The following is an 11,207-nucleotide window of genomic DNA, read 5'->3' as shown; positions in this document are numbered from 1 at the left end:
CAACCTCTCCCCTCTGCCAACTGAGCTCCGGTGACGCCGTTTCTTTTCTTTCCAAGGAAAGCAGCAACCGCCGTCGCCTGAGGAAGGGACAAAATGGCAGCCGCCTCCTCGAGACTGCGCGTGCGCACTCAGGCAGCTGCGGCTTCTACGGTAGGCGCCGAAAAGCGAACACTAGCGGAAGTCGAAGCTGTCGCCAATCGACCCCGTTCGACTTTCTCCTTCCGGCAGGTAGCAAGGGCGCATGCTTGAAAAAGAAATTGGCCTCGCTTGGCGGGAAGATGGTGGTAGTTCCTTAGCTGTTTTAGAAGCAGGTCGGAGGATGTTGGCAACGCGCCTGCGAAACCTTTCCTGTTACTGTCTCTTTTTTATTCTTATTGCTCTGCACATTAATGTGTAACTATTTGGCCGCCTGCAGCCACGGCTCAGCCAGGAATTTACTCTTCAGCTGTTCTTATATATAGAACGATACATTTTGGGCTGTTACGAGTTTTCTGGGCTGTATGGCCATGTTCCAGAAGCATTCTCTTCTGACGTTTTGCCCACATCTATGACAGAAGCCTATTTGTTGAATGTCCAGAGTAGTACAAAGAATTATTGTCTCTTTGCAGAAAGTGTGAATGTTGCAATTAACCGTCTTGATTAGCATTGAATGATCTTTCAGCTTCAGGGCCTGGCTGATTCCTGCCTGGGGAAATCTTTTGTTGGGAGGTGTTAGCTGGCCCTGATTGTTTCTGGTCTGGTATTCCCCTGTTTTTGAGTGTTGCTTTTTCTTTACTGTTCTCCTTTTAGAGTTGTGTTTTTTTTTTATACTGGTACAGAAAGGAGGAAACCATGAAAATGAACAAAATCTGGCTACCACTATTTTAAAACTCTAGAATTAGAATAGTAAATAAAGAACAACACTAACAACACTAAAAAAAGGGGGGGGGGGAATTCCAGACAGGAAACGATCAGGGCCAACTATAACACCTCCCAACAAAGAATTCCCCCAGGCAGGAAGCAGCCAGGCTTTGAAGCTGCCAGACTATCAAGGTGGCCAATTGCAACATTCACACTTGCCTCCAACAGACAAGAGTGCTTTCTCCCACCCTGGACATTCCACAGATATATATATCCACTTGCATAGTTTCCAACAGACCTCACAACTTCTGAGGATGCCTGCCATAGATGTGGGTGAAACGTCAGGAAAGTATGCTTCTGGAACATGGCCATACAGCCCGGGAAAACTCACAGCAACCCAATTCCTTCGCTGTTTTAGAAGCAGCTTGGAGGATCTTGGCAACGCGCTTGTGCTGTGCACTTAAATTTGTACCTACAGTAGAGTCTCACTTATCCAAGCCTCGCTTATCCAAGCCTCTGGATAATCCAAGCCATTTTTGTAGTCAATGTTTCCAATATATCGTGATATTTTGGTGCTAAATTCGTAAATACAGTAATTACAACAGAACATTACTGCGTATTGAACTACTTTTTCTGTCAAATTTGTTGTCTAACATGATGTTTTGGTGCTTAATTTGTAAAATCATCACCTAATTTGATGTTTAACAGGCGTTTCCTTGATCAGTCCTTATAATCCAAGATATTCACTTATCCAAGCTTCTGCCGGCCCGTTTAGCTTGGATAAGTCAGACCCTACTGTATTTGGCCACCTCTAGCCATGGCTCAGCCAGGTATTTACTTTTGAGCTGTTTTTATATATAGAACTATACATTTTCTTTTTGTCTTCCTTCTCCCGTTTCCCTGGTGCACATTTCTCCCTCTCTTTTCTATCTTTCCCTTACTTTCCCTCCTTTCTCCCCCTCTTTTTCCTTCCTTCCCCTCATACCTTTCCTTTCCTTTCTCTTCCTTCCCACCATTTTTCTTCCTCCTTTTGTCCTTTCTTTCTCTTTTCTTCCCCTCATACCCTGTCCCTTTTCCTTTCTCTTCCTTTCCTTTTTACTCCCTTCTCCTTTTCCTGTCCTTTCCTCTTGCTTTCCTTTCTCCTTTCCCTGCATAAACATGTCACCTAGCAGCAGCCAATTTCTTTTCTCTCCCCCCCCCCCCTTTCTTCTCTGGGCCTGAAAGGCATAGACCGTTTTTTCTAGTTCAGAGCCCTGATTGGAGTTAATGTTGGATAATGAAACTTTGTAAGAGCCTTTGTAATACAAATAAACATACTTTGAGTGGGTGTCATTTCCTGTTCTTTTTTCAAATTCCTGTTAAATTCACATTGATTTTGAAAGGATTGTAATGCCAGTCTAAGCAAGTAAGGTGTGCTTGCCATGGTATCTGCCCAGTGATGCCAAGGGAGCTTTGCTTTCCAATAAATGCCTTTCTGATCCCATGATTTCTGCTGTGGATTGGCACTTTTTTCTTGATAATCACGCAGATATTCATTGAAAAACTATAGCAAAATAGGCTACACAAACTTTTTCCATGGGTTGCTGTGAGTTTTCCAGGCTGCGTGGCCATTTTCAAGCATGTTCAAGCATTCTCTCCTGACATTTCACCCACATCTATGGCAGGCATCTCTGACATTGTGAGCTATATTGGAAACCAGGCAAGGGAGGTTTATCTGCGGAAGGTCCAGGGTGGGAGAAAGAACTCTTGTCTGTTAGTGGAAGTGTGGATGTTGCAATTAAATCACCTTGATTAGCACTGAATAACCTTGCAGCTTCAGGTCCTGGCTGATTCCTGCCTGGGGGAATCCTTTGTTGGGAGGTGTTAGCTGGCCCTGATTTTTTTCTGGTCTGGTATTCCCCTGTTTTTTAGTGTTGCTTTTTATCTACTGTTCTGCTTTTAGCGTTTTTTTAAATACTGGTAGCCAGATTTTGTTCATTTTCGTGGTTTCCTCCTTTCTGTTGAAATTACCCCCACTCTTGTGGATTTCAGTGGTTTCTCTGTGTAGTCTGACATAGTGGTTGTTAAGAGTGGTCCAGCTCCGTTCTTTCTAATCCTCGTGGCTTCCCGTAGGCATGAGTTTCAGGGACTGCCTCTAGGGATTTTTTTCGGACTTCAACTCCCAGGATCACCGTCCATTGGCTACACCAGCTAAGCCTTCTGGGAGTTGAAGTCCCAAAGTGGGGCGCAACCCTTAACGAGACGGCCCTGAGCGGGTGGGCGTGGCTGAAAGGGAGGCCTCAGTTACCATGGCGACGCCGAGGCGCTGGCTGGGAATGGCGCTGCTCCTGCTCCCGCTGCACGCAGGCCTCGCGGGCGGCCAGGCCTTCTTCCTCCCTTGGCGGCAGCCTCAGAGCTGCGCCGCCACTCAGTACTTCGACATCGCCACTCTCTCCTGTGGGCAGTGCGGGGCATCCCAGACCAAAGGCCACAGGGGTGAGACCACAGGGGCGGACGCGACGGGCATCTGCACAGTAGAAGGAATGCAGTTTGACACCACGTTAACTCCCATGGCTCAGTGCTATGAAATCTCGGGAGTTGTAGTTTGATGAAGCCAACCTAGAACACCCATGAGCCATAGCATTGAGCCACGGCAATTAAAGTGGTGTCAAAATGTATTAACTCTTCAGTGTAGATCAGGCATGGGCCAACGTGGGCCCTCCAGGTGTTTTGGGCTTCAACTCCCACCATTCCTAAGCCCTTAAGCGGCTGAGGGGGAAAAGGAGAGGACCTGAGGCTGTTAGGAATGGTGGGAGTTGAAGGCCAAAACACCTCGGGGGCCCACGTTGGCCCATGCCTGGTGTAGATGCACTATACCAGGCATGGGCAAACTTTGGCTCTCCAGTTTTGGACTTTACAACAATTCCTAACAGCACTATACTGCCCTTATGCTTTGCTACTCTGCTGCTGACTACGCATGCCCAGTGTGGGCGATATCTCACCACGCTAAAACAGTGGATGTGGCTCTTAATGAGACATGCCACATTATCATAGGCTTTTCCAGTCAGAATTCATCACTAACTATGCTTTTATATGGAGCTGAAGTTTGGGGCCTATAGGTAAAGGTTTCCCGTGACGTTAAGTCCAGTCGTGACCAACCATGGGGGTTGGTGCTCATCTCCATTTCTAGGCCGAAGAGCCGGCGTTGTCCATAGACATCTCCAAGGTCATGTGGCCAGCATGACTGCATGGAGCGCCGTTACCTTCCCGCCGGAGCGGTACCTATTGATCTACTCACATTTGCATGTCTTCAAACTGCTAGGTTGGCAGGACAGGTACCATTATTAGACCCATCTCAATCACAGTGCCTGCGAAGCTTCCTGAGAGTGGACAAAAGGACCCCAATTGGCGCAGTAAGAGCAGAACTGGGCGTATATACAGTTGGTGGTTTATCCAAATCTAGGGCATACAACTACTGGGTAAAATTGAATGCCACAGCAAATGAGAGACTACCAAAACTGTGCCTGTTAGAGCAGACAAAAAAAAAAAATCAACGTCAGACCTCTTGGCTAGTTCAATTGACAAAATACATTAAGAGTTGTGGACTTCCGATTCTATATCTAAATCTCCTAGAACAGTGGTTCTCAACCTGTAGGTCCCCAGATGTTTTGGCCTTCAACTCCCAGAAATTCCAACAGCTGGTAAACTGGCTGGGATTTCTGGCAGTTGTAGGCCTGGGAACCCACAGGTTGAGAACCACTGTCCTAGAAGAACTAGATCCAAATATTGTTGTACAATGAATACTAATATAAAAGCTTAGAAAGACATTGCTACCCTCAGCAAAGCTGGCTCATTGAAATGGCTAAGTCTTTTAAAACATACTTTTCAAACAGACCAATTTCTAAATACAGAAATGCTTAAACACCTCAGGAGTGTATTTACCAAAAGTAGATTTGAACAGCTGGACACAATGGTCAGACATGGAAGGTTTAATCAAGTCCCCTATAATGAACTATTTTGTATCTGTAGAGCCGCAGAAGTAGAACACAGCACACATGTACCGTTTAACTTGTGTAAGAAAGAGAGAATCCAATACCTAGAACCATAAATTATACAAAAGACACACTGAGATCCTTTATTACAATTACATTTTATTGGTTGACCAGAATGCTAAAATAACATATAAAATGGCCCTTTTTCTATTTACAGCAAGTCAGTTGAGAACTACATATTTGGAGACGTTTGGTGTAAATTGTAGAGGTGATGCAGATGTTTGATCTGGATCAGGATCTTGACCCTTTGTTAACAGCTTGCTTTGTAATGTGGGTTGTATGCTGTATGTGTATGTGTTAAATGTGTTCGCTAAATGTTTTGATACGGCCAAAAGTCTAATCAATAAAACGTGTCTATTTTATATATACACTAGCTGTACCTGGCCACGCGTTGCTGTGGCGTAGTCCTTAGTGGGGTTTTCTTCGTGGCATGGAAGGTGGCATAAAGAGGATTCCCCGTAGGTATGAAGCAGCCAGGCTTTGATGCTGCAAGGCTATTCAATGGGATTCAAGTTGGCCGACAATGGAGTCCCCTAGGTATGACGCAGCCAGGGTTTGATGCTGCAAGGCTATTCAATGGTATTGAAGTTGCTAGACAATGGAGTTCCCTAAGTATGAAGCAGCCACGTTTTGATGCTGCAAGGCTATTCAATGGTATTGAAGTTGATAGACAATGGAGTCCCCTATGTATGAAGCAGCCAGGCTTTGAAGCTGCAAGGCTATTCAATGGGATTCAAGTTGGCCGACAATGGAGTCCCCTAGGTATGAAGCAGCCACGTTTTGATGCTGCAAGGCTATTCAATGGTATTCAAGTTGGCCATCAATGGAGTCCCCTAAGTATGAAGCAGCCACGTTTTGATGCTGCAAGGCTATTCAATGGTATTCAAGTTGGCCTGGAGGAGGTACCTGTGACTTCCTGGCGTTTTCCCTGACTTGGTGAAGAAGCTGAGGAGGGTGCTCTGGTGAGGGATCCTGATGATGGCGGCGAGTGAGGGGAAGGAGGCAGCCAGAAGGAGAAGCTGGGGCTCCGGCTCCCGGGGGGCGGGGCTTGCGAGCAGGGCGCGCGCGGGGTACAGGCGTTGTCGGCCGGCCGGGGAGTGACGTCATGGGAGGAGGGGTCACAGAGAGAGGGGAAAGGCTAAGCTGGGCATTCCCTCTCCCGCCCTTGTTTTGGAGGAGTGTGGGGTGAGTGGATCCCGTGGAGGTTCTGACCCGATGTTTTGTTGTTTCAACCTGGAGGCGTGGATAATGGATTCTGTGGTCAAATTTGGAGTTTGGAGTGTGTTTAGTTTTGTTGTTTTGCTCAGTGCTCGAATTCCATCACTCTTTTATATATATACTAGCTGTGCCCGGCCACGCGTTGCTGTGGCGAAGTATGGTGGTATGGGAAATAATTGAGGAACTGATGGTAGTTAAGGTCAAGGGTAAAGGTTTCCCCCTGACATTAAGTCCAGTCATGTCTGACTCAGAGTGTTGGTGCTCATCTCCATTTCTAAGCCGAAGAGCCAGAGTTGTCCATAGACTCCTCCAAGGTCATGTGGGATGACTGCATAGAGCGGCGATACCTCCCACCGGAGCAGTACCTATTGATGCACTCACATTTGCATGTTTTCGAACTTCTGGGTTGGCAGAAGCTGGGGCTAACAGTGGGGGCTCTCTCCGCTCCCCCAATTCAAACCTGTGGCCTTTCAGTCCAGAAGTTCAGCAGCTCAGCGCTTTAACACGCTGCGCCATCAGGGGATATTATTTCCTAAAGGTTGTGAATATACAATATTTCTGATTGGTTTTGTTTGTTTGTTGGAGGCAAGTATGAATGCTGCAATTAGGAAAAATGATTAGGATGTAATGGCCTTGCAGCTTTAAAGCCTGGCTGCTTCCTCCCTGAGTGATTTTTTTGTTGGGAGGTGTTAGCTGGCCCTGATTGTTTCCTGTCTGGAATTCCCTTGTTTTCAGAGTGGTGTTGTTTGCGATATTTTATGTGCGTCTACTGTCTGTGGCCCTGAGAAAACAGAGGATTTGCCAGACTTTGATGATCGGAATACTTTGTTGGGAGGTGTTAGCTGGCCCTGATTGTTTCCTGTGTGGAATTCCCCTGTTTATTTACTGTCCTGGTTTTAGAGATTATATTGTTCTGCATTATTCTATCCCAGTAATTATTTCATATTAAAGTAGAATCTCACTTATCCAACATTCACTTATATAATGTTCTGGATTATCCAACGCGGTCTGCCTTTTCATAATCAATGTTTTTTTAGTCAGTGTTTTAAATTGATTGTGATATTTTAGTGGTAAATTTGTAAATACAGTACAGTAGAGTCTCACTTATCCAACATAAACAGGCTGGCAGAATATTGGATAAGCGAATATGTTGGATAATAAGGAGGCATTAAGGATAAGCCTATTAAACATCAAATTAGGTTATGATTTTACAAATGAAGCACCAAAATATCATGTTAGACAACAAATTTGGCAGAAAAAGTAGTTCAATACACAGTAATGCTATGTAGTAATTACTGTATTTATGAATTTAGCACCAAAATATCACAATATATTGAAAACATTGACTACAAAAATGCATTGGATAATCCAGAACATTGGATAAGCGAGTGTTGGATAAGTGAGACTCTACTGTAATTACTAAATAGCATTACTACGCATGGAACTACTTTTTCTGTCAAATTTGTTGTATAACATGATGTTTTGGTGCTCATTTGTATAACGATTACCTAATTTGATGTTTAATCGGCTTTTCCTGAATCCCTCCTTAATATCCAACATATTCACTTATCCTGCCGGCCTGTTTATGTTGGATAAGTGAGACTCTACTGTATATTGATAATCTTCTATTATCTGCTTAGAACTGGATTATATGAGGCCCCTTCTTCACACCTGGATAAAATGCACACTGAAGTGGATTATATGGCAGTGTGGAGTCAAGATAATCCAGTGCAAAGCAGGTAATGTAAGATTATAAATGGGTTATAGAGCTGTGTGGAAGGGCCTTGAGTCTACACTGCCATATAATCCAGTTAAAATCAGATAATCTGTGGAAGAAGCCTAAGTGAGGCCTAAATCAGCCTGTCCCCTAACTGAAGCCTGGCTGTCCCTTGGCTGGTTGCTAGGCAACCAAGTGGGCAGAGATTAGCCCTCTAAACTGGCAGCAATTGGATAAAAAAAATTATTGCTCTCCCTCTAATTAGGACTTTATTTTTCTTTTCTTTTTGTTGTATCAACCTGGAGGCATGGATGATGGGTTGTGTTGTCAAATTTCGAGGTTGCAGTGCCTGTACTTTTGTTGTTTTGTGAGTCGCCGTGATGCCATCTTTTATATATATAGATAGATATACACACACACAAACTATTTAAATGACAGGGATTATGGGAAATTTGGAGTTGTTTTAAAGCAACTGTGAAATTTAATAGAAGACACTTTAGATTTAAAGAAAGAGTATTGTTAATTTTCTTTTTAATTTGTAGCTGTTTGGTACAATTAGCAATTCTATGTATTTCAGATACATCTTGTGCTTGTCAACCAGGATTCAAGATCATTAATAATAACGGTGGATCTATTACTTGTGAGAAATGTCCAGAAGACACAGTGAGTGTTTCACATCTAATAAAGCAGACAGCTTCAGTTACAAAAACCTCTTCAAGTTATCTTAGTTAATTTTTAAATGGTTTGATCTTTTGTTCAGGGTGGAGTTACTCAAGATGGATGGGACTGCATTGCTTGCCCTTATGAATTAACTGCTGAAGGGAAATGTAAATGCCCCATCAATCAGATTTTAGGTAAGAGTTTGGTGAAGTAATTAATTTTGATAAAGTCTGTTTTTTCCAACAGAGAAGTTCTGAGAGTTGTTTCCAATTTTCAATTTTGTGAGCAAAAGGACCTTTCATTAGCAAGAGAGTTTTACACATAGAAATCACTCCACTCATGGGATGAAAAATTAGATGCAATTTTGTACCTTTGATCTGTGTTACAAGAAAAACAGCAAATATGTACCATGCTGATTTTTGAGGAGCTGTCTGTCAGATAGAATAAAAACAGAGACCAAAATGAATGCCTAAGCAAAATGATTGTGTTTGGTCATAATAACAAGTTTCTTAGGAGTCAGTGTTCCCAGTTACAGTCTCTTTGTTTGTTGTTTATTTATTATTTCGTCCAAGCCTGATATTCTGGCTTATCAAAGGAAAGAGAAACCAGAGTGCCAGGTTGTAATAAACAATGGACAAATCTTTACTTACTTGCTTCAGTTATTAATCAAGTGTTCAGCATGCACACTGCTATATCTCCAGTGTTGTCTCTTGTTGTTGTATCCAAACATAACCATTACATTGGTTTATGTTGTCTAATCATGAAGATTGTCCACTTCAGTATGATATATAGTAATCTATCTGGAATTACTTTTCAAAATTTTAGGCTATAGTCTTTCTCTGCCCTCTGAAATCATTTAGTCACGTCAAGGCAATCTGGTGTAGAATGTGTTTTCAGTATGTACCAGAGACTGTTATGAAAGATAGCTATGGGGGGAGGGACCAAAATTGGATTCTTTAGATCTGTTTTTCTCAACATCTGTGTTTATATATATCTATTACTGCACAAATATGATGTAATACTGAAGTTCCTTTTGCTGTTTTTCTCTCTCTCTCCCCCCCCCCCCCCCCCAATTTTTTAACAGTGGAAAGAGACACAAATGGTGCCCTGTTGAAAACAGCATTGTGCGTTCAGTGTGATGGAATGGAACAGTCATTTGCTGCTCCTAATGATTTAAACAACAGGTAAAGACATTTGGAGGGTTTTTGGGTAGCACTGGAAATGGAAAAATATTTAGTATTTCATATTCATACTCACCCAAATATATGAAGCAAAGTAAGAATAACTAATAAAGTTTTGCAAAACACTATAATGATGATGATGATGATGATGATGTTTATGAATGTATTACTCGGCTCTCCCTGCAGCTCAAGGTGGAATACAACATCATTAAACAAGAGATAAAACACTATTAAAAGACATAAAACAAGACACACAGTTAAAATACAAGTTAAAATCTATGGATAAAATGCAGATTAACATTCAATTGATTATGTAGGCCTGCTGGAAGAGATGGGTCTTCAGTTGCATCTTAAATTCCGACAGCTCATTTAGCTGTCAGACCTCTTCCGGGAGATCATTCCATAGTCTTGGGGCTGCCGATAAAACAGTCTTCTGGGTGACAGTTGCTAGTTGGGTTCTGTCTGGTTGGAGTAGCCGCCCCGCAGAAGACCTAAATGTTCGGGGCGGATTATATGAGAGAAAGCGATCCCATAGGTAACCTGGACCCAAACATGTAGGACTATGGCAACAGTTTTACATTTTTCAAAGTACCCTGGTGTTGAAAAAGTTACAGAGCTTGTTAAAAAAACACTCTTGCTCAGTAAACCATAAATTATGGAGCTGGCAGTAGGAAGAATGAAGATCATACACTTGCCATCCTAACAGTTTGGCCAATGCGTTTGTAACTTTTTCAAACCAATAGTCCAGGAGTGGGCAACTGAGAGTAAAAATGCAAGGTAATTTGTGCCCTCCATCCTACAACAGGCCACACCCAACACTTATTAAGACAGAAAAACTGCAGAAGGTGGCATCAGAAGTCACTTTTGGATGCCACTTCTGAATATTTGACATAATTTTGAAAGCATTTGAAGGATTCTGTGATTTTATAGCTGTTTTGCAACATCTTCAGGAGTGCAAGATCAGGGTTTGATCATAATTTCACTTTCTGAGGTAATTTTGGGGGAAATGCCATGACAGTTAAAATTACGTGTATGAAATGCATTACTTCTATAATATCAATAACGCCTCAAGTATCACTAAAAGTTCCATTAAAATGGAAGAAGGGAAATTCACTCTTGAAAGAGTTATCATGAGGAAAGGGGGTCTTAACTGATGCTTTCTCATCAATCCTTGTTTCCACAACAAGCCAAATTTTCTAAAATGTGATTATCACGGGGAAAGAAAGTGAAATGAAATTTTCTGAACAGTGGCACGGACAGCAAAACAAACACCACAGTGGTGTTTTTAATTATGAGCCACTTTGAGCCTCCATATGGAGAGGAAAAGCAGGATATAAATAAACAAAATAATAGTAATAACCCCTCCCCATGCTATCCAAAGCTTTATATATATATATATATATATATATATATATATATATATATATATGTATATATATATATATATATAAATAAATAAATAAATAAAAAGAGTGATGGCATCACGGCAATTCACAAAACAACAAAAGTACAGGCCCCCCAACCTCAAAATTTGACAACACAACCCATAATCCACGCCTC

The 11,207-nt window shown here is 42.4% G+C and overlaps 1 protein-coding gene across 4 annotated transcripts in view; it reads left to right on the top strand.

Annotated features, from left to right (window-relative positions):
• The first annotated feature begins 144 nt into the window (after positions 1-144).
• Positions 145-11,207, top strand: part of LOC100559654 (meckelin) — a 49,185-nt gene continuing 38,122 nt past the window's right edge. The window contains exons 1-4 of one of the 4 annotated variants that reach the window (XM_062980178.1): positions 145-228; positions 8,384-8,469; positions 8,567-8,660; positions 9,551-9,650. In XM_062980178.1, the coding sequence (XP_062836248.1) occupies positions 9,610-9,650 (41 nt within the window). In that variant the 5' untranslated portion in view covers positions 145-228; positions 8,384-8,469; positions 8,567-8,660; positions 9,551-9,609. Of the gene's footprint in view, positions 229-3,017; positions 3,316-6,049; positions 6,057-8,383; positions 8,470-8,566; positions 8,661-9,550; positions 9,651-11,207 lie in introns of those variants that run through there. The other 3 variants (XM_062980177.1, XM_003219490.4, XM_062980179.1) reach the window with 3 other exon arrangements.

The sequence above is a fragment of the Anolis carolinensis genome, chromosome 4 (genome assembly GCF_035594765.1).
Source record: "Anolis carolinensis isolate JA03-04 chromosome 4, rAnoCar3.1.pri, whole genome shotgun sequence".
Taxonomy (NCBI): domain Eukaryota; kingdom Metazoa; phylum Chordata; class Lepidosauria; order Squamata; family Dactyloidae; genus Anolis; species Anolis carolinensis.
The sequence above is the reverse complement of the archived record's forward strand: the minus strand, read 5'-3'. Positions and strand labels throughout refer to the sequence as shown.